Genomic DNA, 27,459 nt, shown 5'->3' with positions numbered 1-27,459 from the left:
CTTATATGGAAGAGGAGATATTATGACAAATTTGATTGATATTTTTTAATTTAATATTAAAAATGTGCCATTGTGAAGAAAATAAGGAAAAAGAACAAGATCATAGGATAAACATGCAATGTAGTGGAACGAATTATAAGGTGAGACTGAAGAGGTTTTTAGTTTTAGGAAAAGAAACGAGGAATTTGAACCGTTCTTTTGATTTGAGGGAGAAGGAAGTGACAGGCTGGCAGGTTGAACGTGCACCGTTGAGGATGAAACTTGGCTCACAGAGAGACACTTCAAATCTCATCCCCATGCATTTGTCTCCTTTCTCTCTAAATCTGCGCTATTTTGTAGTTTTTGTTGTCAATTTCTTACGATTTTTTCTTTTCTTCAATCACTACATTCTTTACTTCCGTAAACCCGGTAAACTCTACTACTTCTAGTATTCCGTCAAAAAATAGTATTACATTCTGTTTTCTTTATTTATTTAAACCAGATGATCGATTTTGGTGCTCATGCATTGTTGTAAAAGTTGAACGAACCTATATTTTATGATTCATTAAAATATGTAAATAAATTGTAAAAAAAATGTTTATTTTTTTTACATATTTGGGTATTGAAAGTAATGATAAAGTAAACTCTAGGTAACATGGTAAATAAAATTTAAGAGTATTATAGAAATTAAAATTGCAAATATTGAAACTGGTAGTGTTTTTGAAATATAAACAGTCTAGAATAAATACCATGAAGTAAAGAACAGTTGAAGATAAAATTAGAAAAAACTAATTCTAATTTATACTAAAAGTTAAAAGAGAAAACATATAATTAATCCTAACTTTTTATTATCCCAACTTTTCTTTTACAGTATTACTACTATCATTCAACCCATATCCTAATTAGAAAACAAAAGTGTCATTTGAAGCTAATTTCACATGGACAGCATTGCATTCTAGTACTTTCTCCCTAAAAGCTTCCTCTGCAGAGTAAACCATGCATTACTTAGGTTGCCTTCGTATTTTCTACTTAGGAATCACAGTTTTCGTTAATTTTACATCTTATATTTAATATTTTTTAATTTATAAAAATTATTAGTGACACTTTACTCTGCAATTTCTTTTTGGGTCCATAATTTCTTTAAGGTATGCATCTCGTGAATGACCTTAGTGTATTAATTGAAGCTTTTCCTTCAATGAAACTCCATGTTCATCGCATTTGGATCGCCTGTGACGCTTTCACGAAGTTCTGTTAAGAAATGAATACATTATTTTATAGTCATATATTGAATCTTAAAGAAAAAAAATCATCTATGATTAACTAATCAAATTAACTTTTTAAAATTAAATAATTTTTGAACTTATCTCCTTAATTTTTTTTTTCAAAAGAAAGTTTATAGACTTGTTTTATAAACTTACTTTTGAAATATAATTTCATTCTTGGAAATATTAGTTTTAGGAGTGAATTGAATAATTGTTGGTAAAAGATTGGCAATGGATAAAAATGATGGAAATTTTATTAAATGGATCATATTTTTTGATTAAATTTTTAATAAATCAAAACAGTTTGTTTATTATAATTTCAAATAAATTTGAGCTGTAGATATAAATTTGATTATCTGATATTTTCTGTAACTGTTATTAGCCTTTAGATCAGCCAAATCACACTTTTAAAGTGAAAACTTAGCTTAATGATAAAATATTACATTTATATGATAATAATAAATATAAATAAAATTTTAAAATAAAATAAGATTATTTTTAATTGTTAAATGGATGATTAAAGAATGAATAGTTGTCTATTTATCACTAATTAGGATTCACGTGACTTGATAGCTGGACAGCTGACCATCAGAGAATATATACTTTTTAAGGTATTATTTATACTAATATATAAATATATAAAGAGAATTCCTTATTATCTTAATGTACACATTTTTTTTTGTCTAAATAGTATTTTTTTTTAATTTAATAATTTTTTTTCTGATTTGTCATTATTCATTTTAATTGATTTTTTAAAATTTAACTGTTTTTCTGATTTTATATATTTTTACTTAATCATTTTCTAAAAATTAAAATAATTTATTTTTGTAAAAAATTACATTCAACAATAAAAATAATCTATAATAAAATTATAAAATTATTTATATTTATTTCAGAATTATAATAATAATACTTTTAATATTTTTTGTTATCATAAAAAAAATCAGAGATTCTTTACTCGTTTTAATAAAATAAATATATAAAAAATGATATATTTACAATTAAATAATGTAAAAAAGTTATTAAAATAATATTATTCAGTTATAAAGTAATTAAAAAAAATAATGTTATTAAAATAATGTAAAAAGTTTATCATTTATAAATGATAAAGGAACTTATCTATGTAAATATGATTCAAACTTATTAATTTTGATAGAATTTTAATATTGATTATATATAAGTATGAGTAATATTTAATTATTTTAAATTAAGTAAAAAACGAATATATATATATATATATATATATATATATATATATATATAATTTTTTTATCTATCATATTTTTATTTTTATCTATATTTATTATTTAATATTTTATATAATTATAATTTTTATTAATATTTAAATATAAATATATTTTTTTCAATATCTAGTATTTGATAATATTATGTTTAATTTATTATAATTTTTTTTTCATAAATAAATCATTAATTAATATTTGAATAGTAGATGAGTGGAAATGGACGCGCATATAGGTATAATATGGGGATGAGGCCCATATTATACACACATCTCCCACCCCCATTTCCTTCCCTACACCCCACCTAAAAACCATTATATTCTCCCATCAAACCAACAATCCTAAATTATCATGGAATTGACTCACAAAAGTATTAACATACCTATAACTTCCCTAACTTCATTTCTCATTATACGTGACCAATTATTAGAAATAAGTTTAATTTATCTTACTAAATTAAAAATCTTACAAAACTAATTGAGGTAGACTTTTATGATACTCTATCAATGTATCTTGTTTACGAGAAAGTAAAACTATATATAATAACAAACAAAATTATAAGTTCCAAATAAAAAACAGAATAAATAACTATATAATATTCACTAAAAAAACCGTATAAATTATTATAAAATTGTCATCATTTAATTGTATTTTATCTAATACTATTTGATTCCAACTTCCCATAAGAATTAACCTCTCACATTTCTTTTGTACAAGGGTTCATTCTAAATGGACACAACAATACTGTTGTGAACTTATTTTCCTTTTCATCAATAGATTGCAAAAAGTAAATATCAGATAGTAAATTCTTTCAAATACCTTTGTTTTAGCTGTCAAATCAATTCATGGGGCAAAGTCTGGTTGGAAAGGTAATTTTTAAACTGATATTTATTTATGAATTTAAAGAAGGACTTGGTAAATAAACTATAATGTGAGTTATTTCGAAAGAGTTATTTATTTATTTATTTATTACTTTTTATATAATAGAAGTACAATAATATTTATCTTTTAATAATGTACTGTCAATAAATTAGGCTTTAGATTAATAAAATAAATATAGTATTAAGGACATCCTTTTATCTTCTTCTATAAGAATTGACACTATGAAGCTGCATGCTCGGAAAAGGATATAGGGGAAGAAGCCATGCTTTTTCAATGCTTTGAAGACTTGACTGTACAATCTCTGACGGAAGATGTGGAAAGAAGCGAGGAACCATGCAGCATCCAACGGAAAGTCAAAGCGGGGAGATTATTGAAGGAAGGACAAAAGACCAATACATGAAACTTGGTTCTCGTATCATCCAAGAGGTTCAATTAATATACACATATCTCCATACTAATAAAATATTATTCGTTTTGGATTAAACTCTCACGAATTTGTTTGGATCTACTTCAAAAGGTCTCTTACTAACAGAGATATATTGTGTGTATATAAATTCATATCTATCTCTTATTTTCGTGAAACTTTGTTTGTACCCAACAAAACTAACAAAAGAAAACCTATTTACCATAAGATGCTTTGAGTTAGTGTTAGGACTTTGGATAAACTACCACAAAACAAAAATTGGAGGAATGGAATCGGAAAGGATTTCGATAAAATTTTCTTTATAGGGTTCTAAACTGTAGATACCTTTCAAGTATCTTGGTATGCCAATAGGAGATATCATGCATGCCTTCATTATGAACTGTAAATTTCATAATACACATAACCTCACTTGTTTTTGTAAAGTTCTATCAGATACCAGATAACTCTAGAAATGCCACCATGAATAGTTTGTGAATTGCCTGCAACTCAAACAAGTGTTTCTAATAATATTAATATACATATTAGGTTGCTTTATTAAAAAAACAAAACAAAAATGTATATAAAAACCAAATTCATCGGGAACAAAATAATGAAGCACTTGAAAGCACTAGAAGGAGAAACCTTTTCACAACCTTTATGATATAATACTTTTGTCGAGGTATAAGATTTTTCAAGTGAGTTGTTAAACGTTCGATCTTACGAATAATTTCAAACGATAAATTCTTTGAGTGTTATTCAGAATTCATGCTGAAACGTTTGTAAAGACTTCCTCTTTAATAAATAATCCTTTAGTATAAGAAACTCTTATATTAAAATAAAAATACAAGTATAGGTTTTATAAGAGAAGCATTGAGATAAAATTAAATAGTAAATGCACAAATATTTTTATATTGGTTCAGTCCAACTGAACTACATTTAGTCTCCTCTATAACCTTAGAGGATTCTACAATAATCTTTCAACAAAATTACAACTGAGTATTCTCACCACTCTTGGTATCCTTAGGCACTCTTGGTATCACTATGATCTGTTGCCTAGTTGAGTTTCACCTAATCCTGATTGTGCAGTATTCTTCACCACTCCCAGTATCCCTAGTCAACAAATAACTTCTCTTATCCTAAACTAGTTGAGTTTTACCCACTCCTGATTTCTACTAGACAATCATGATATCAATCTGATATGATGTCTAGTAATCCTTAACTCCCTTGAGTTAAACAACAAGTGTTTTAATTCTCTTCAGAATTGCAATCAAATGATTACTTTCACGTCATTAGACGATTATTCTCATAGAGAGGATATATGTTCAATACAATTCAGTCTGCATTCTCTATGAGTGTTTTTCTCTTTTCTCTCTACTTACAAATTATAAGCTAATATTACAATGACGCTTGAGAGTGTTTCTTGACTTGTTTTTGCTTTTTCTTTTCTCACATATTCTCTTTGAGCTCGAGTTTCTCTATACTTTTCTCTAAACACTTTTTCTTCTCTTTGTACGATGATATTTTTGTTGGAAGCTATGCTCTTGATTCTTACTTCGAATCATCTTCTATTTAAATGACTCTTCGAAAGATATCCGTTAGACAGAGCTGTTGTCTTGAATCTTGTGTCTTCCTCTGTTTTGTCGTGTGAAGCAACCATTGGTTTAGCACGTTTTGGTTTCTACATATTTTTGGATTTTTTCTTAAGGCACTTTAAGGATTTTACCAAAACATTGTCTCGATACTTTAACACTTTTATCCTTTGAGAGTTTAACTCATTAATTTTTGATACAGTAGAGTTTACGCGTTTAGCATAACTCTCATAGATGTTTTAACTTAGGTTGTTCTATGTTGCATATATGCCTAAGAATTTTTCTAAGGTTTTCCTATGTTGCTAGATGATTGTGGATTTTGATCTTAATACTTATGTTTTTGCTTATTGTTTTTGCTTATTCTATTGTAGATATATCATCTTCATATTTTCATTCCGTTTAGTATTATTTGGTTAAATTTCAAAACATATATAAGAGTGTTTAAACATATAAATTTTATAGACAATTTTGTCTTAACAAATAAATCATTTCAAACTGAAAATAGTTAAGAGTACTTGGTAAGAGATTATTTATAAGTGCAATAATCAGCATGAAGTTATTATATAGTATCTTATTATAACAATTATAAAGATCATAATTAATGTGTAAACATTTAGTTTAACACCGTAAAAATATTTTCGGTTTATGTGTGCCTTTAAGATACCTTGCTTGGATAAACTTAGACATTTTCATTTATTGTGACCTTTGTTCTTCCATGGTTACAAGTGAAGGAACTTTTCTGAGAATCCAAGTTGCCTTTCATTTGCAAAATTCGTGGATGATGAACAATTTCCAGAAATTAATGGAGGATCACACAAGTTATTGCAAACACTTTAGGCATAACTTCAAACTAGGGATTGCCAAATTCTTCCTTTCATTCTTCAATAATGTCTACACAGAATCTCTGCTTTTTAACAGTTTCAATTTTAATACTTCAATAATTGATTTTTCTTTCCTTGCACTCAAAGAATATGAAACATTTTGGAAAAGAATAAAAGACCATCTATCTTCATTTTTTCTTCATTTGCATGTCCGTGTCCTATAATTGTTCTTCATTTCACCATAGCAACTCATATGGTACTCAACATTCGGATCATAAACTCACCGATCTTGACAAATATATAATTCAGAAGTTCTTGAATCTTCTGTAGCGACAATATTTTTAAGAGGTAAGGTTTCATATTTTTGCTCAAAATCCTTGTTGCAAATTTCTTTAGATCAGATATTCTTGTAGCAGACTTTGAAGTCTCTTTCTGACCAAGTCACCCATCAATATTCATTAACTTTATATTTTTATTTAATAGATATTATATATAATTAAACATAAAAATTATTTAGTAGCATATTAAATACTACTATATTGAAATTGAAAAATATATTTATTTATTTTTAATTGAATAGATATTTTCTTTAAAAAATAACGTCGATAATGAAATCTAAAACTATATTTTTCTCGTCAAGCAAGAAAGTAACAGAATACTTGTACAAAATATTGATACATTAAAAAACTATAAGTTTATAAATGAAAGTAATGACTTTATAAATATGTGATTAAGTTTAAAATAGATTAATTATACGTTTTATTCATAAACTAAGCCATTTTGGTTTAATTTTCCCTTTCAAAGTTTAAACTTTGAAATGGTTACAAATTATTGCAAACACTTTATAGAGATAACTTCAAACATGGGATTACCAAACTCTTCCTTTTGTTGTTCAAGCTCAATTGCAATAATGTCTATAGAAAATCTCTGATTTTTTTTAATCACTTTTGTCTCTTGATTAACACTTCCCTGATTAATAATATCTTCACTAAACTCAACATTAATCAATTGTTTCATTTTTAATACATCAATTTGATTTTTTTTTTCAATTTAATTTTCTTTCCTTGCAATCAAAGAATCTGAAACATTTTTTGTTCGAATACAAGGTTATTTTTGCATGATATCCTTCTCATGTTCATGTCCTAATTGTTCTTCATTTCACCGCAGCAACTCATACAGTACTCAACATTTGGATCATAAAATCATACAAATATATAATTCAGTCTTAGCGAAAATATTTTAAAGACATAAGGTTTCATATTTTTGCTCAAATCCTAGTTTCTTTATTTCATATATTCAATGTTCTAAATCAATGATACTGTTTCTTGTAGCAGACTTTGAAGCCTCTTTCTAACCAAATCACCCATTATTGTATATTACATATAGCATCAATATTCTAAACAAAGAGGTAAGTGATTAAAGCTTTCTCATTTCTTAAATTTTAATTTTCCATAATTTCTCACCCGTGATTACTTGCTCAAATTTATGCCTTCTCTAGAGTGAAACTATGTTAAGATTTAAGTATGTTATGAAAATTAAATCTAAATTTTAATATTATATATGTTTACATATCCTTAGCTTTTTTTCTTATGTTTATAATTATATATATATATATATATATATATATATATATATATATATATATATATATATATATTGTAAAAGTTAAATTTTAAAGAAAAGGAAACTTGACGATTTTTGTTGGGCGTGGTCAAAATTTAAATTTTATAATATCATTTATTTGAAAATTAAATATTTTAGAAGTATTTACTACAAAAATCTACAATTTTTTCGAGGGTTATTTTACAATTAATGACTTTGTTGATGTCCAAACAAAATGTTTTGACTTTTTGTGAAGTCGTAACCAAACACTTTGGTTTTATATGTAATTTTTGTTTCTCCATAAACATATATTTGGTCTTATTGGTGATTTTTCTAAGAATGAGTGTTAGTTTCTAAATGTACTGTTTTTTGGAGGATAAAAGCAAGATGTTTAAGTTTATTTATGTCGCATTTATCGTCAATATTATGTTGTTTCTTTAACTTATGCAAGCATGGATTGATATATATTTCCCCGCTTATCTTTAATCTAGTCTTGAAACTAGATACAGTTCAATTCTTTCTTTTAATTTATGAAACATTAAACCAGGTCAATTCTTTAATTGACTTAACTTTTTAAACTTTGTGTCTGGGACAGTCCCCTTGTTAAATTGACTGGATTTAAAACAGTATAACAGAGCAATACCGACAAGAGTGCCATAAAATGGATTATCTACATAAAATATAATTTTTACATCTAACTAGATTCTATTAAACTTAGCAATTCCATATAAATCTTATTTTTATAAATTAGGTTGTATTTCATTACCCTAACTTCTATAGTTTTCCTCATTCTTTGTTTAGAGTTTACAAAAATTAACTTAAGGGAAATTAGTTTTATTTTACAATTTATTAATTTATTTGTTGTATATATGTAATGTTTTGGATTTAATTTTTACATTGAATAATTGTTTCACATGACACATTAGAATTGATAATTTGGTGAAGCTTAAGAGATACTTTTAGTTCAAAACAAGTTTGAATATGAGTCAAAATGATGTAGTAAAGTTTGAGATTAAATATGTTGTTATTTTAGTTATATTGAGTTTAATGACTTTTGGTTTATTAAATTTTCACTCAAACAAGTCATTCTTGCTTAAGTAATACTTTTTTCATGATATCTTATCTATGATATTTAATTATGTGCATATATATGTACTGTGGTGTGTAATTATTTGTAAGTGAAATGTGATAAAACAAATGATCAAAATGTTATGACATAGTAGTTATCAAATATGTAATGTTAAGCATTATGAAATACATATTATTTGTTATCAATAAATATAATTATTGAGTTATGAAGTATTATTTAGACATTTGTGACAGTCTTGATAATATTAATAAATGAATGTCATGGTAAAAAACGATGAAAATATTTGCTATCTTTTTAGGATGGATTTTCATGTGGAGAATCCAATCACTAAGTATATCATATATGTATTGTATGGTACTAGAAAATTACTTATCTTTTTATATGAATAAACCAGATATTCTGTATAATATATAGAATAAACTACAATATCTTCGTACCCAACACATTTTTATACCTATCTAACATATCTTTCTTCTTCTTCAACCAGATAATCTATTTTTTCAAAATTCATGATTTATTTTTTCAAAATCATCGACATTATTGTTTTCTTTAACATGACTATCGATAATTCACGTCAACGTAACAAACATGTAATGAATTATTTAATTTAAAAAATATGTTTTATATTTGACTTCATCTTCTTCATCCTCACAACTCTTCACTTTCTCCATTTCCAGTAACATTATCATCCATTTATTTATCTAGGGTTTTGCTTATGTAATTGTGATTATCATGTAAAAGTTTGGACTACACTCTCCAACCGAAAGAGTTTGTGAATTGCCTGCATGCAAGTCAGAGAGCAATAGTGTTGCTGCTATTATTAAGATAAAACTTAAGGGATTACCAAACTCTTCCTTTCATTCTTCAAACTCCATTATTATAATAATGTCTACAGAGAATCTCTGATTCTTTTTAATCACTATTGTTTCTTAATTTTCACTAAATTCAACATTATCAACTGTTTCATTTTTAATACATTAATTTGATTTTTTTTTCAATTTAATTTTCTTTCAATATTTTAAAGAGGTAAGGTTTCATATTTTTGCTCAAATCCTAGTTTCTTTAGTTCATATATTCAATGTTCTAAATCAATGATACTGTTTCTTGTAGCAGACTTTGAAGCTGCTTTCCGACCAAATCACCCATTATTTTACATTACATATAGCATCAATATTCTAAACAAAGAGGTACGTGATTAAAGCTTTCTCATTTTTTTTAAATTTTAATTTTCTATAATTTCTCACCAGTCAAGGATTAGTTGTTCAAATTTATCCCTTCTCTAGGGTGAAATTATGTTAAGATTTAAGTATGTTGTGACAATTAAATCTAAATTTTAATATTATATAAGTTTTCATATCCTTTTTTACTTTTTTTTCTTATGTTTATAATCATATATATATATATATATATATATATATATATATATATATATATATATATATATATATATATATATAGATAGATATTGTAAAAGTTAAATTTTAAAGAAAAGGAAACTCGAAGATTTTTTTTGGGCGTGGTCAAAATATAAATTTTATAATATAATTTATTTGAAATTAAATGTTTTAGAATTATTTTTTATTATTAGATAATTTATAAATGTGTAAATACAATAATAATATCATTAGATCTATATTAATAATCATTTTCCTATTTTTATTTAAAATTAGTTACTTTAAAAGATATTTCAAAAAAATAATAAGTGAAAGTAATGACCTTATAAATATGTCATTAAGTTTAAATTAATATGTAATAATTTTTAATCAATAATTGAGGATATGAATAAACTGTATTTATATTTTTATAAATAATATATTTTATTTTTTAATCCTATGGTTAAGATATTATTTATGAAAAAGATTGTAATAAATAAAGACTCATTCCGTCACATACAGTATTTGTCAAGATAGGTTTGGTTCAATAATTAAAACCAACAACATATTCAACTCAAAGTTTGTTAGCCATCCTAGCCTCAATTTCCACATAAAATCTGACTTTTTACATCTAATTATTTCCCTTTAGGTTATATAAATCTTATTTTATTGAATTAGGTTATATTTCATTACCTTAACTTGTATAGTCTTCAAAGAATTGCTTCAAAACATAAAAAACAAAATTAGAAAAGTCATAACTATTTTTAAATTAGAATATTTATTTTTCATTTAACTTAAACTTTTTTGTTTTAAAAAAATTGTTCTTTAAAATTATGAAATGATGCTTATATTGGTTAGTTTTACGTATCATTTTGTGAAATTAGCCTGTTTTTTTACTAATAAAAATTTGTACTTATTGAGTTGGTTCTTAATTGGGTACAAAACTAATTATGTTTCTTTATCTCTTATATCTGTACTATCAGGTTATTTAAGTTGAATCCAGTAGAGTGAACTGATGGACATTCTGAATGGATTTTTGTCTGATGTTTTAAAAGACGTGGCATGTGGGGCTATTAATCAATTACAATACTCCCTTCGCTTTAATAGTTTTGTTAAAGAGCTTGATAAAGAAGAAGACAACTTGATCCAAACGATAAAGGATGTAGATGATCGTGTCATACGTGCTCGAAAACAAACCTTAGAGACTGCTGGAGTTATTGATAAATGGTTGGAGAATGCAAACATTAATTCAAAATATGTGAATAGTTTGCTGAAAGAGACAAATGCCAAAAAGAGTTGTTTTTTTGGATACTGTCCAAATTGGATTTGGCGATACCGTTTAGGAAAGAAGTTGGCAATTAAAAAAATAGACCTTCAAAAGATCATTCAAGAAGGTAGACAATATATAGAACTTCAACACATTGCCTCAATTCCTTCAAACACTTTTGATATTCTCACAGAAAAAAGTATTAATTTTGACAGTAGAAAATCTGCTTTTGATCAACTAATGGAAGCACTGAAAGATGATGGAGTTGCGATGATTGGATTGTACGGGATGGGGGGTTGTGGTAAAACCACATTAGCAATGGAAGTTAAGAAGATAGCAGACGCTGAGCATCTTTTTGACAAAGTTATTTTTGCTCCTGTGTCTAGTACAGTAGAAGTTTCAACTATTCAAGACAAAATTGCAAGTTCATTGCATTATAAATTTCCAGAAGATCAACAAATGGAAAGATCTCAACGGTTGTGCATGAGACTAATGCAGGAGAAAAAAATTCTTATCATTGTGGATGATGTGTGGGAAAAACTTGATTTTGGTCGCATAGGGATTCCCTCCTCTGAATACCATAAAGGCTGCAAGATTCTCATTACCACTAGATCCGAAGATGTTTGTATTTCAATGCATTGTCAAAAAAAGATTTATCTACCCATCTTAACTGATGAAGAAGCGTGGACTCTCTTCCAAAACAAAGCACCTATGTCTAAAAACATCAAGCATTTGGCAAAATCAATTTCGAAAGAATGTAAAGGATTACCTGTTGCCATTGTAGCTGTTGCCAGTAGCTTGAATGGAAAAGAAGAGGCGATATGGCTTGCTGCGTTGAATAAATTGAAAAGTTCTAAGTCGATCAATATTGCAAAAGGTTTGCGAGATCCCTATAAGTGTCTGCAGTTGAGCTACGATAATCTAGATACTGATGAAGCTAAATCACTTTTCCTGTTGTGTTCTGTATTCCCCGAAGATTATGAGATTCCAGTGGAATGTTTAATAAGATGTGCAATAGGGTTAGGTGTGGCTGGAGAAGTTGAAACATATGAAGCGGTAAGGACTGAAGTGACTGCAGCCAAAATCAAACTTGTAAGTTCTTGTTTATTGTTGGAGGCGGATGATGAACGTGTCAAAATGCATGACTTGGTTCGTGATGTAGCCCATTGGATAGCAAAGAATGAAAATAAGATCATCAAGTGTGAAGTGGAAAAGGATGTAAGTTTGGAGCAAGGTTCGATAAGATATCTATGGTGTGTGAAATTTCCAGATGATGTGGATTGTTCCAATCTTGAATTTTTAACTATACAAACAAAATCAGAAGTATCTGATGGAATTTTTGAAAGAATGGGAAAACTTAGAGTTTTGATTATGACCAATAAAAACGACGATCGGTTGCAGTTGTCAACAACCTCTTTCAAAACATTAACCAATCTCTGTTGTCTAGTCCTTCAATACTTTGCATTGAGAGACATTTCATTTGTGAGAGATATGAAGAAACTGCAAAGTCTTTCGTTTCATCATTGTTCATTGCCTTCGTTCCTTGACTTGCAAACTGATGTTGCACTCACAACACTTACAAACTTGAAGTTGTTAGACTTTAAAAGTTGTGACATTGAAAGCAATATTTTTGAAGAGATCAAAAGAATCCCATTTCTAGAAGAATTGTATATTTTTAAAGACTACTGGAAAGATCGAAAGGAAGAAAGTGTTAAATTCTCTAACTCATTTAGTGTCCCCCAAAAGCTGCAAAGGTATGGAATTATATTAGAATATAATTTTCATACTTATTATAGATTTCAAGAGTTTTTCTCTTATGAGAGAACTTTAGGAATTAATTATTTTGACATATCAAATGAGGTTATTAAAGGTTTGGCCAAAAAAGCAAAAGAGCTATTTGTAGCAAATATTAAGGGAGGTGCAAAAAATATGATGCCTGATATATTTGAAATTGAAGAAGGTATGAATGAGTTGAAAGAACTGAGGATACGTGATTGTGAAGAAATAGAGTGTTTGATTGACACTAGCAATCATTTGAGTAAGATGGAAAATATTTTCTCCAAGTTACGTTATATGGAGATCATCCACATGAATCATCTAAAAACTTTATGGCATGGTTGTCTACCTGCCAATGGGTCTTTTGAAAAATTAGAGAAGTTATATATAGCAGATTGCAAACAATTAACATGTCTCTTCACAATTGACAAAACAAAGGAAAATGAAGATCAATTTACAATTGGGCATTCCATGCAATCCAAAATTTTCCAGAATCTTCAACAAGTGAGAATATATGGATGTGGAGAATTAAAACATGTATTCTCAGCCAATATCACAGGAGGCCTAACTCAATTGAAAATACTTGAAATTGAAAATTGCAATATGTTAGAACAAATAATTGAGGAAGTTCTTCCACCAGCACACTGCGAAGAAACAAATGAAATTGTAGAAGAAGATGTGCAGAGTAACTCCTCAGGTACCTTTTCCATATTACATATCTCATAAGAATCTTATTCTTTTCTTCAAATTCAATAAAAGTTTTGGTAATAGCTATTTATAATTTAATTTTATCAATTAATTCCCTGAATCTATTAACCAATTAAAACTGGCTCCATTCCTTAAGAATTCAATTTAGATTTTTGTTTGAAATTTATCAAATGAGTATGTTTCTTACCTTACAGTTATATTTTAATGTAGTTGTTTAGATAAATTTGTGGGATAAGTTTTGGGTTTTCTTCCATTAATATTATGAATACATTGTCGTATATGAAAAATATAAGAAAATTAATTGTTAAAACATTATATATGATATTTGTCACGTAGTAAGAGAAAAGGGAAATATATTTGAATTCGAATTTTAAATATTAATTTTCCATATAAAATTATAAACTATTTACTCAATCGATCGCTTTGGTTACAAAATTTTCTCTTTTAATCTATCTATTTATGAACATATCTTTCAGTTTATATATATTACCTTGATGAGTAAAATAAAATACAAATGGTATCTTTACAGATTAAAAAATATACTATATTAGAATATAGGAAATTAAGATGGAATTATTGTAAATAGAGATTAAAAAAGTAATTAAATATGAAATTATTAAAAGAAAAAAGGATGGTGAAAATGTGCAGTGGTTTCATCGTTATTATTAGCTGATTATTTGATGTTTGGATTTGTGATATTAGTTGGTGGAGATCAATGTATTGAAAATAAGAAAGGAATTTTTAATTAACTAATATTTTTGTTATTTATAATGGTTTTTCAGGATCGTTTTCTCTGTCTAATCTTGAATTTCTTGGAATATCTTCATGTTCAATGTTGGGTTCATTGTTTACAACATCTGTGGCTAAGACCTTGACTTCATTGGAAGAATTGAAAATATATAACTGTGATGGTTTGAAGCATATAGTAACTTCTGAAAGAGTGAAAAGAAAGAAAAACATGGTTGAAGATGAGCATGAATTTGAAAGTGATCTTTCAATGTTCTCAAATTTGAGAAGTGTATTTATTTGGGATTGTGACTCGTTGCAAGATATATTTGCAACACCTGTCAATGGGTCTTTCGAAAAATTAGAGAAACTATATATAGAACGTTGCAAACAATTAACATGTCTCTTCACATATGTCATTGCTGAAAGAATGACAGAGTTGAAAATATTAGACATAATCAATTGTTCCAAATTGAAGCATATAGTAGTTGATGATGACAAAACAAAGAAAAGTGAAGATCAATTCACAAATGGGCATTCGATACAATCCAAAATTTTTCAAAATCTTCAACAAGTGCAGATACATGGATGTAAAGAATTAAAACATGTATTCTCAGCCAATATCAGAAGAGGCTTAACTCAATTGAAAATACTTGTAATTGGAAATTGCAATATGTTAGAACAAATAATTGAGGAAGTTCTTCCACCTGCACACTGCGAAGAAACAAACGAAATTGTGAGCAATAGCTCAGGTACGTTTCCCAAATTACATTATAAGCATCTTATTTTGTTTTTCAAATTCAATTAAATTTATGCTCAAGATAATTAAATAAATCCATATGGAAACCCACACCTTATGCATAAATATCTAATTCGTTTTTAGGGAAAAATCATATTGTAAAATATTTTTATTAAGGTGAATATTTTTAAAAAGTACAAAATTGTAGATACGCGGATGTGACACTCTATCATTATTTTGAAAAATAAAAATATCAGTATAATTTATTAAAAAAAAGTATAGTTAACATTAAATAGTTTACTCTCATTATTAAGTGAAAAAGATTCCTACTTTTTGTTAAAACAGAAAACAAATATAATATAACATGAAAAAGAAATGACTAAATCTAACTTTTGAAACCGTTTAATCTTTTTGAAGTGATTCTTTCCATTAAACTCCAGAAATAAGACATAATATAATCCAATATAACAACATAAATAATATATATATATATATATATATATATATATATATATATATATAATCTTACGAATAAAATAAACCACAAATAGTATCTTTACATATGAGAAAAGATACAACTTTACATATGAAAAATGATACAGTTTTAGAGATAGGAACTAAAATTAAGATAAATTGGTGTAAATATAGAGATTAAAAAAGTAATTAAATATGAAATTATTAAAAAAAAATGGTGAAAATGTGAAGTGGTTTCATCGTTATTATTAGCTGATTATTTGATGTTTGGATTTGTGATTTTAGTTTGTAGAGATCAATGTATTTAAAATAAGAATGAAATTTTTATTGACTAACACTTTTGTTATTTATAATATTGTTTTTTCAGGATCATTTTCTCTCTCTAGCCTGACAAATCTTGGGATAGAATCATGTCCAATGTTGGACTCATTGTTTACGACATCTGTAGCTAAGACCTTGATTTCATTAGAAGAATTGAGGATATCTAAGTGTAATGGTTTGAAGCATATAGTAACTCCTGCAAGAGTCAAAAGAAATAAAAAGGAAAACATGGTTGAATATGAGCATGAATTTAAAAGTCATCTTTCAATGTTTCCAAGTTTGAAAATGCTTTGGATTGAATATTGTAATATGCTAGAACAAATAATTGAGTCAGCAGACCATAAAGAAACAAATGAAATTGTTGAGGAAGATGATGAGCAGCATTTTGAATCTAACAAAGTCAAAGTTTCTCCTACAACCATTTCAATTCCATCAGTATCTACTGTGAACAATAGCTCAGGTACCTTTCCCATATTACATTATAAGCATCTTATGTTGTTTTGCAAATTAAATAAAATTTACGCTCAAATAATTAAATAAATCCATATGGAAACCACACGTAAGAAAAATGAAAAAGCAACTAAATTATTTCCAAAAACCGTTCACAATAATTATTATTCCTCTTATTCTTAAATTATATTTTTTTTCATAATTGCAATAATCTCCTTATTAGATATATAATTATAATATTTTAAAAAACTGACAATATAATATTTTTAAGAGTATTAATATGCTGACATCCATATTCTTTACACTCTCACTCAAAACTCAAATAAATTAATATTTTATTAAAATATAAAGTGTAATTAAAAAATAAATATGTAGAATGTATGTTATATATGAATTGCGGTGTAAAAAACTTTTTTTTCCTTAATAAATGAAAGGTTTATGTAGAATCTAGAAAACGTATATTATATATAAAAAAATATAGTTTGACATGTATAAAGTTTTTAAACTCATTTAATATTATTTTTTCTTTTCTTTACTTTAAAATTTTCTTTTAAAATATAAAAAATTATTTTTTATGATCATTTTATTTTTATAATATATATCACATAAATGTAAATACATATCATAAATATAAATATGTGTCACTCTATTATTATTTTGAAAAATAAAAATATAAGTATAATTTATTAAAAAAGTATAGTTAACATTAAATAGTTTACTCTAGTTATTAAGTGAAAAAATTCCTACATGGAGAGGAGAAACTTTTTGTTAAAACAGAATACAAATATAATAAAACATGAAAAAGAAATCACTAAATTCAACTTTTGAAATCGTTTAATTTTTTGAAGTCATTCTTTCTATTAAACTCCAGAAATAACATATATATAATGACTAAATTTAACTTTTGAGATCGTTTAATCTTTTTGAAGTGATTCTTTCCATTAAACTCCAGAAATAAGACATAATATAATCTAATATAACAACATAATATATATATATATATATATATATATATATATATATATATATAATCTTACGAATAAAATAAATCACAAATAGTATCTTTGTTAAGTTTTAATAAACACAGATGGCACAGTGAATATGTGAAAAGATTGCATCTCTTATTCAGCCATACGAAAGAAGCTTTTATAAAAGCTTTACAGAGACTCTGGACAAAACAGAATAATAACAGAACAAAAAATCATGAAACTGATGCCACTAGTTTAGGCGAAAACTAAGTCACTAATTTGACCCACTCAATCCTATAAAATAGGACTGTTTATTAACACGTTAAAATAACTAACAATCCCTCCCTTAAGCTTTAGCTTATTTCATCCAGTGCCAGCATTCCAAGCATACTTCTAAGTTTTTCAAACTGCTCAAGCTTCAAGGCTTTTGTCATAATGTCAGCTGCTTGCTCATTTGTATTGCAGTATTTCAATGTGATAACTTGATCATTAACTAAATCTCTGAGAAAGTGGAACCTTACTGCAATATGTTTACTCCTACCATGACAAACAGGATTCTTGGACAGTTGTATAGTAGAACTATTATCACAGAGAATCTCAGTAGTTTCTTTTCTTTCTATTCCAAGATGCTCTAGAATTCGTTTGAGCCAAATACATTGACAAGCACAATATGCTGCAGCAATATATTCAGCCTCAGTGGTTGAAAGGCTTACCACAGGCTGTTTTTTTGAAGCCCATGATACTGCTGCAGTTCCAATCATAAACACTGAACCAGTAGTACTTCTCCTATCATCTGAATCCCCTGCATAGTTGCTGTCACTATAGGCAGTGAAGCTCATCTTCCTTCCCTTTTGATAGAAGAGACCATATTTAGTAGTGCCTTTTAAATACCTGAGAATTCGTTTTGTTGCTGTCCAATGTGACTCCTTGGGATTGGCCATATACCTACTAAGTAAACTGACTCCAAACATCAAATCTGGCCGCGTGACAGTCAAGTACATGAGACTGCCAATAGCTTGTTTAAACTGTGTAACATCTACTGGAATTCCTGCTTCGTCCTTGGATAAAATGGTTCCCGGTACCATGGGATTTCGTACTGGGTTGCTGTTCAACATATTAAAGCGTGCTAGGATATCACGTGCATATTGTCTTTGGCAAATAAAGATGCCTGTTTCATTTTGTATAACTTCTATTCCCAAAAAGTGTTTCATCTTGCCCAAATCTGTCATGTCAAACTCCAACTGCATTGAGTGTTTAAACTCTTCACATATAGCTTTGTTATTTCCAGTAAATATCAAATCATCCACATATAAGCTAACTATTAAAGTACTACCTTTAACCTGTTTCGTGAACAAGGTGTGTTCACTCGGACAACGTGTAAAATTTTCTTTGGCAAAATATGTTTCAATTTTACTATACCAGGCTCGTGGGGCCTGCTTGAGCCCGTATAGAGCCTTTCTCAACTTGTATATTTGTCTTTCTTTGCCTTTCTTGATAAAACCAACAGGTTGATGAACGTAAATTTCTTCTTGAATTTCACCATGCAAGAAAGCACTTTTTACATCAAGCTGAAACACTTCCCACGCATTATGAGCAGCCACAGCTAACAATACTCTCACTGTATCAAGCCTAGCAACAGGAGCAAAGACTTCTGTATAGTTGATGCCATATTTTTGAGCATATCCTTTTGCTACTAAGCGGGCTTTATATTTATCTACCTGTCCTTTTTCATTGAGCTTTGTTTTAAAAACCCATTTCACACCTATGGGTTGCACGCCTTCAGGTGGATCAACTAGATCCCATGTGTTATTTCTTTCAATTGCTTGCATCTCAGCGTCCATGGCCTCCTTCCATTTTTGACTTTTACTAGCTTCCTCAAAGGTTTGAGGATCCTTACAATTGGTGGTCAACATTGCTAGCAAGCTTTCCTCTTCTGCAACCAAATTGGTTTCATAATCGGTCATCCACACGGGTTGGCGTCGAGTCCTTGATGCCCTCCCTTCAACTGGAGGATCAGTGGATTCTAAAATAGAAGTTGATTCAGGCAATTCTGAACTATTATTGCTACCTCTAGGTGTAATAGGTTGAGGTGTAGAATCAACATTAGAATCAACAATGTCACTCTCTTCTTTATCTAGACTCTCCATATCAAGAACAACAGGAGGTGTACTCTCAATTACACCTTTGTGCCAACTCCAGCTTTTGTCTTCTTCAAAGACCACATCCCTGCTTACAATTACCTTTTTTGAAATGGGATCAAAAAGTTTGTAAGCTTTTGCTTCATCACTCACACCCAAAAGAACACATGTGTGACTCTTGTCATCTAATTTGCTTCTTTTTTGATCTGGAATATGAACGTGTGCAATACATCCAAATGTTTGGAAGTAATCAACACGAGGTTTTATTCCACTCCATGCCTCTTCCAGAGTTCCATGATCTACAGCAGTAGTGGGACTTCGATTTTGAACATGAACACACCATCTTACTGCCTCAGGCCAAAAAGACTTTGGAACTTGTTTTTCATGAAGCACAGATCGTACTGCATTCATAATGGTGCGATTCTTGCGCTCGGCAACTCCGTTCTGTTGAGGAGTGTACGCAGCTGTCAGTTGTCTAGAGATACCATGATGAGTACAAAAATTAGAGAACTCCTTGGATGTGAATTCCCCTCCTCTGTCAGTTCTCAAACAAGTGATATGAGTGCCAGCTTCTTTTTCAACACAGGCTTTGAAACTCTTGAATGTATTAAAAGTTTCAGATTTGTCATGCAAAAAATAAACCCATGTCTTACGAGAATAATCATCAACAAAACATAATATGTACCGTTTGCGGCTGTTTGAAATTGGTGTGATCGGACCACATACATCAGCATGAACTAACTGTAATTTAGTTGATGCGCGCCAAGAACTTGACTTGGGTATGGTATCACGGTGTTGTTTACCCACAAGACATGTAGTGCACACAGCTGTTGAAATTTTCAAAGAGGGTAGTCCGATTACCATTTGCTTTTGCACAAGTGTATTGAGTCCTCTGAAATTGAGGTGACCAAATCGTCTATGCCATAATTGCGTTTCTTGTTCTGAGATATCTTCCACTTGGAAACACTGAGAATGTTGAGTAAACGTTGAAGCTGACAAACAGAACATTCGGTTCCTTTGCATGGTAGTGTGAATGATCAATCCTTTATCTTGATGAAATATTTTGCATGCACCATGTTGAATCAGAATGGTAAGTCCTTTCTCTTGAAGTTGTCCCAAACTTAAGAGATTGGTTTTAAGTTTTGGAACATAATAAACATCAGAAATAACGTGGGTCATATTATTGATCTGTACCCGTATGCTTCCTTTTGCAGCAACCTCCATTTTTGTATCATTACCGAGCTTGACAAATTTATGGGATCTTTCTTCATGTATTTCTGTGAACCATTGCTTATTTCCTGTCATGTGGTTACTGCAACCAGAATCCAAAAACCAATCCTCCATTTGAACAGAATGTGTCACCTCTTCATATGCGACCAACAGAATCTCTTCCTCAGCTTCGACTTCTTCAAACATTGTATAATGAGTTTGTTTCTCAACACTAGGGCACTCATACTGAAAATGTCCTAGCTTATGGCATTGAAAACATTCAATTAGTGCCTTGTTGAAAGGCTGTCTTCCACGGCCTCTCCCACGCCCACGGGAACTGCGTCCACGACCACGACCTGTTCCCGCTTTATCATCATGTGTAACTTTCAAGACTTGTTCTTCTGGTTGAAAATTCTGCATTCGTTGTTCATGAACGAGCAGGCTGCCATGAAGATCATCAAGACTCAGAGTATTCAAGTCATTGGACTCCTCGATAGAACATACTACATAGTTGAAGTTTGGGGTTAAAGATCTGAGTATCTTGCTAACCACTGTGCTGGAATCCATTACTTCACCATTAGATTTCATTTTGTTAACAACAGTGAGTGTGCGCCCAAGGTAACTGTCAATCTTCTCGCCGTCCTTCATCGCCAGTAGTTCAAACTCACGTCGAAGTGCTTGAAGTTGAGCACGTTTGACCCTCGTTGATCCCTGATATTTTTGCTGCATTGATCTCCAGATTTTTTGTGATGTGCTTTTGTCCAACATTGTTTCGAGAATTTCTCGATCAATAGCTTGAAACAAAAAATTCTTCACCTTCAGATCCTTTAGTTGTGCCTCAGCGACATTCTTCCTTTTCGCCTCAGTGGGTGTTGCACCAAGTGTTGGTATTCCACTCTCCACTAGCTGCCATAGTTCTTTGCTACGTAGAAAAGTTTCCATAGTCATGGACCAAAAATCATAATGTCCATCAAACCTTGGAATGGCTGGTTGAACATATTTCTCTGAAGTAGTCATGACTTTACACTCACTGTATCAGCGTTGCACTCTAGATCTGGATGCTCTCTTTACTCTCCTTGGATCAGGCCCCTTGCGGAGCTCTGATACCAATTGTTAAGTTTTAATAAACACAGATGGCACAGTGAATATGTGAAAAGATTGCATCTCTTATTCAGCCATACGAAAGAAGCTTTTATAAAAGCTTTACAGAGACTCTGGACAAAACAGAATAATAACAGAACAAAAAATCATGAAACTGATGCCACTAGTTTAGGCGAAAACTAAGTCACTAATTTGACCCACTCAATCCTATAAAATAGGACTGTTTATTAACACGTTAAAATAACTAACAATCTTTACATCTGAAAAAAGATACAATTTTACATATGAAAAATGATACAATTTTAGAGATAGGAACTAAAATTAAGAAGAAGTTGGTGTAAATATAGAGATTAAAAAAGTAATAGGATGATGAAAATGTGAAGTGAGATAATAAAATTGTATGGGATAATTATTTTTCATCATTATGAGTTGATTATTGGATGTTTGAGTTTGTGGTTTTAGTTCATCGAGATCAATGTATTGAAAATAAGAATGGATTCTTAATTTATTAACATTTTTATTTATAATTGATTTTCAGGATCGTTTTCTCTGTCTAGCCTGACATATCTTGAGATATATTCATGTCCAATGTTGGACTCATTGTTCACGACATCTGTAGCTAAGACCTTGACTTCATTAGAAGAATTGAGGATATCATTCTGTTATGGCTTGAAACATATAGTAACTCCTGAAAGAGTGAAAAGAAATAAAAAGGAAAACATGGTTGAAGATAAGCATGAATTCAAGAGTGATCTTTCAATGTTCTCAAGTTTGAAAAGGGTAAATATTTGGAGATGTGACTCATTGCAAGATATATTCGTAATGCCTTTTGTTGGGGGCATAGTGAATATTCAGAACCACTTTCCCACTCATCAAACTCTAAGCATGAGCAATGCCAACAATGGAGATTGGATGATGGGACAACAAGTCAGTTTAAAGTTAGAAGATTTGAAGTTGTTTGGTCTACCTAAAATGACTCGTATTTGGGTGACTACCAATAACTCATTTACTCTCCAGCATCTCAACTCATTAATAATACGAGAGTGTGAAAAATTGGAAGTAATATTTCCTCAATCTATGCTGCAATCCTTACCAGAGTTGAATTATCTAAAAGTAAGTGAATGCGAGGAATTAAGACAGATAATTGAAGAGGATTTGGAGGATAAAAGGTTTATTCAACCATGCTTCCCCAAACTAGAATCATTGTTTATTGAAGAATGCCATAAGTTGAAAAGTTTCACCTCTGTATCTGCATCCAATGATCTTTCCAACTTGAAGATTCTAATCATAAAGGAAGCCACTGAACTACAAGAGTTTATTGCATGCGAATACGATGAGACTGGGAAGACCAAAGTTCAACTTCCACAATTGAAAGTTATAATATTTATGCATCTTTCAAATTTTCACCAAGAGACTATATTTTCAAATGTGAAGCATCGCATTATCCGCAATTGTCCAAAACTCTCTTTGACTTCAACAACTACTTCTCAAGAACTCCAACAAAATCTTCATTTGGAAGGTAAGTACTATGCATGGATATGTTGTTACAAACATTACATGTTACGATGGAAACTTTATATAGAAATATTTTCTGTTTGCGTTTCATTGTTAAACGAAGTCCTTAACTATACACTTGAACTACAGGTTTGGGAAACTCTGAAATTTATCATGGGGTTATTTCGCAACTAATGTATGAAATAAAGAAATTAGATGAAGTTTCTACAAACAACAATTCTACTGAGTTGCCTTCTTCACAGGTCAGAACTAATCAACCTATCCAACTTAGCCTACTGAGTTGTCAATCATAACAATAATGACATTAAACTATAGTACACACCATCACTTGCTTCACTAAAATTTGACAAACTTCATCTTATTTTTTTGAGACTCAATTCATTAATTGAAAAACAGTCTTTTCATTTATATCTATTATTATTCTAAAAAAAACTGACTTATTGAGATGCTCCTTTTCTATATACTTTATCGTTGATTAGATTAAAGAAGAATCAGATAAGAAATTTATCGAGAAAGATTATGGTTCAAAGGAAGTGGCTCCTGCAACTTCAATAAATTCAGAGGTGGATGGAAAGTCTAATTGTGAAACATATTCACAGGTAATTGTACTTTAAGCTCTTCTAAATATTTGAGTGAGTGAATGGAAAATCACTTAATATTCATCACTTCATATAGGAGTTGGTCGATGCAAAATCAACCACTGGATCACACTTCACAGACCAACAAAATCAATTTGGACAAACTCAAAGTACCATCAAAACGTCTCAGGTAAGTAACCTTACACAAACTAAATATGCTCATTTTTCTAAATAATTTACTAGAAATGAATGGTTAATAAATAACAACCCAAGGAAATAAATTATTCCAGAGGCTATCTATCACAAAAAAGTATCCTAGCTTTTTATGATGAATTGTTTTCAGCAGGAAATGGATCCTACTCCAAAAAACACTTCTCCCCTTCAAATGAACCGTGAAGATCCATCTACATCTGAAATTCAACCATGTTCTTCACAAGTCAATGATAACAATCAATCTATGTTGGAGAGCAGAGTTAAAATGGTAGGTCAACATAACAAAATTGAAACCAAAACACTAGAGTCGGAAATAGAAGAGCTCCAAAAAATAGACAGAAAAAGTGAAATGACATCAGACCCACAAGCTATGGAGCAAAACTTTCCAGTCATTTCTTCTCCAAACGTGACTCAGGTATTTACATATTTTCTTTTAATCTTCTGAAAATGATACATAATGGAAGAAATTTAAACAAGCACAAAACGAAACTTGACTTACCAACTAATCAACATAACTTTGTGCATGTAAAGCGTACTGATGAAACAGAGGCAAACAACATTAGAAAAACTACGACATCAGATAAACTTGCAATTCCAACTTATGTTTTAGAGGTAAGAAGTTCGTCTCAAACTTGTATTGTAACTCTTGCATAAAAATACTTGTAAACATGGTTAAAGAATATTGAGGTACCAACACATGATGTACATTATGAAACAAATGTTTTTAGAAGTTATAAGTTCAAATATACACAAACATTACTTTTCCATTGGTGATGAATAGAATATTGAGGAAATAGGAAGAGAAAGGAGCAACGGTGGAGCTGCAACAGAGGGAGCTACAATTAAAACCTTGCCAATTGGTGGAGATAACATTAGCTTGGTTAGTGGTGTTACAATTCACAACTCAAGCGGTGCAAATATACTTCCACAAGATTCCCAGGCTGTTAAACAAGATAATGTGATGAATGAAGACAAGACAGAAATAGCACCATACAAAAATATCAAAATCCAAGCAGGGGTGAACTTGTTGAATAAAACAGAGGAAATAGGAATTGTTTCTAATAATAACGTTGTGGTTACTCCAGGTTATTGCTCTTTTCTTGTCTCCTTTCCTTCCTATATTTATATGTTAGACTACTCCTCTAATATTTTAGAGCTTCTATAGATACTCGTACAAGATTGGAAAAGTATAAGCACTTGGTTGATCTGAATGATTCACAAATTTCTCTGCTAGTGGAGGCGATAGAAGCATATCCTCATCTTTGGAATGCTTGTGAGAAGTTCACTGATCGCTTTCGAGCTTTTATGTTGAAAACATTGGCAGATATGTTGTTGTTCCTTCGAAGTGAAAGTGTTGGTAGTGTTAATCCTGAGAGAGAAAAGGAGTTCCTTAAACTATGTGATGAAGTTGTTCAACTTGGATTTGAAAAGTCGTGGGTTGATGAAATGCGTCAACGTGTTGTGGGAAGGGATCCTAAGTTGGAGCATGCAAGGGCACAAATGGGCGAGCTTCTTAAGAGACACCATCATTTAACTCAAGAACTACACAATATGAAGAAACAACTTATAAGTCTTAATAACTTTTTTGATGCTCCCACAAAATGTTTCGACTTTTTATGATTGGCAAACACTTTACTTTGATGCATTTTATGTTTCTTCTTAGACATACATTTAGTCTGATTTGCAATTCTTCTATGAATGAGTGTTATGTCGTTGTTCTGTACTTCTTGAAGCATGGTTTGATAAATATTTTCCCCCTTATCTTTTATCTTTTATCTTTTATCTTTTTGCTTGAAACTAGAAACAGTTTAATTCTTTCTTTAAATTCATGAAACATTAAACCAGGTCAATTCTTGAATTAAATGGATACCAAACAGGTTATCTACAATTTTTCTTAAAAGCATCTCGAATGCTTTTCATATAAGAAACCCACTTAATCTTTTTTATATGCGTTCAAATTACTTCAATTTTAAGTAACCTGATCAATTTAAGAATTATCAAGCAATACATACAACATGAACATCTTGTTACAGTTCCTTCTAGAGATCACTTGATTTTCTTTAGGAAATAATGTTTAATTTTTGAGTGTGGACAATTTGGTTGTGGATTAGAAAGGAGCTGAAGATGATGAGGTTTCGAAGACTGTATTATATATAACTAATAAAACCATATAGTTTTTTTATGAACAAAGAACGAAAAGAAAATTATGTACTATATGTTTTTTCATAATCGTTTTTAATTCTAGCTTGATTATCAAGAATTTTTCTTTTAATTATTATCTCTCTCAATTTTTTATTAGATTATGATAAATTATTTTTTAGTCTTAAACTTTGTTTTTTTCTTAAAAAAAGTATATATTAATGAAGAATAAAATAATAGATTCATTTTTTAAAAGTGATAAAAGGAAAGCTACATATATGAAAAATAAAAATAAAACAATATCAACTTCTTCATATATCTTGAGGCATGATACTAATATCTAATTGTTCAAGAGGAACCCTTTCTTAAAGAGGTTAAAAGAATTACATGTGATGAGTTTCATATTAATACTTTAGAATATGATTAGTCGTTATCTTATTTTAACTCTTCTTGTTTATATACCTACAATAGAAATATTATTTTTTAAAATCAAGATTATCAAAATAAGGTTGCGGAATAAAAGGGAAGATGAATTTTTTTTCGATAATATGGTTATTTACATTGAAAAAGAAATTGTAGAAAAAATTTAGTTCTAATTCATTTATTAATGAGTTCAAAAATGTGGAGAAGAGTCTTTTATATATGTATAATTTTTTTGTAGTTAATAATATACTTATTTTTATTGTATTAGTAATATTAATTAAATATATAAATTTTGAATGTACTATTTTGATTCTTCTAAAATTGTTCTTGAAGATCGGTCAATGTTAATTAAGATAACACCTCATTTATATATATTATAATGTGATGTTATTTTTATTAATTTAGTATTCAATAATACAAAATGAGTTTATAATGTCTTCTATTCAACATCAACCTACAAAAAATAACTTTA

The 27,459-nt window shown here is 29.3% G+C and overlaps 1 protein-coding gene across 1 annotated transcript; it reads left to right on the top strand.

Moving 5' to 3' along the window:
- The first annotated feature begins 11,240 nt into the window (after window positions 1-11,240).
- On the top strand, window positions 11,241-26,172 carry LOC124822173 (uncharacterized). The gene is made up of 11 exons (XM_088096563.1): window positions 11,241-13,982; window positions 14,776-15,471; window positions 16,300-16,713; window positions 22,658-23,638; window positions 23,764-23,876; window positions 24,114-24,233; window positions 24,310-24,402; window positions 24,559-24,840; window positions 24,957-25,037; window positions 25,207-25,510; window positions 25,591-26,172. Exons 1-11 carry the CDS (start codon window positions 11,258-11,260, stop codon window positions 26,043-26,045), a joined length of 6,264 nt encoding a protein of 2,087 aa, XP_087952689.1. The 5' UTR covers window positions 11,241-11,257; the 3' UTR covers window positions 26,046-26,172.
- Window positions 26,173-27,459: the final 1,287 nt, after the last annotated feature.

This window comes from Vigna umbellata, chromosome 1 (genome assembly GCF_029865625.1).
Source record: "Vigna umbellata cultivar VRB3 chromosome 1, Vumbellata_1.0, whole genome shotgun sequence".
Taxonomy (NCBI): domain Eukaryota; kingdom Viridiplantae; phylum Streptophyta; class Magnoliopsida; order Fabales; family Fabaceae; genus Vigna; species Vigna umbellata.
The sequence above is the reverse complement of the archived record's forward strand: the minus strand, read 5'-3'. Positions and strand labels throughout refer to the sequence as shown.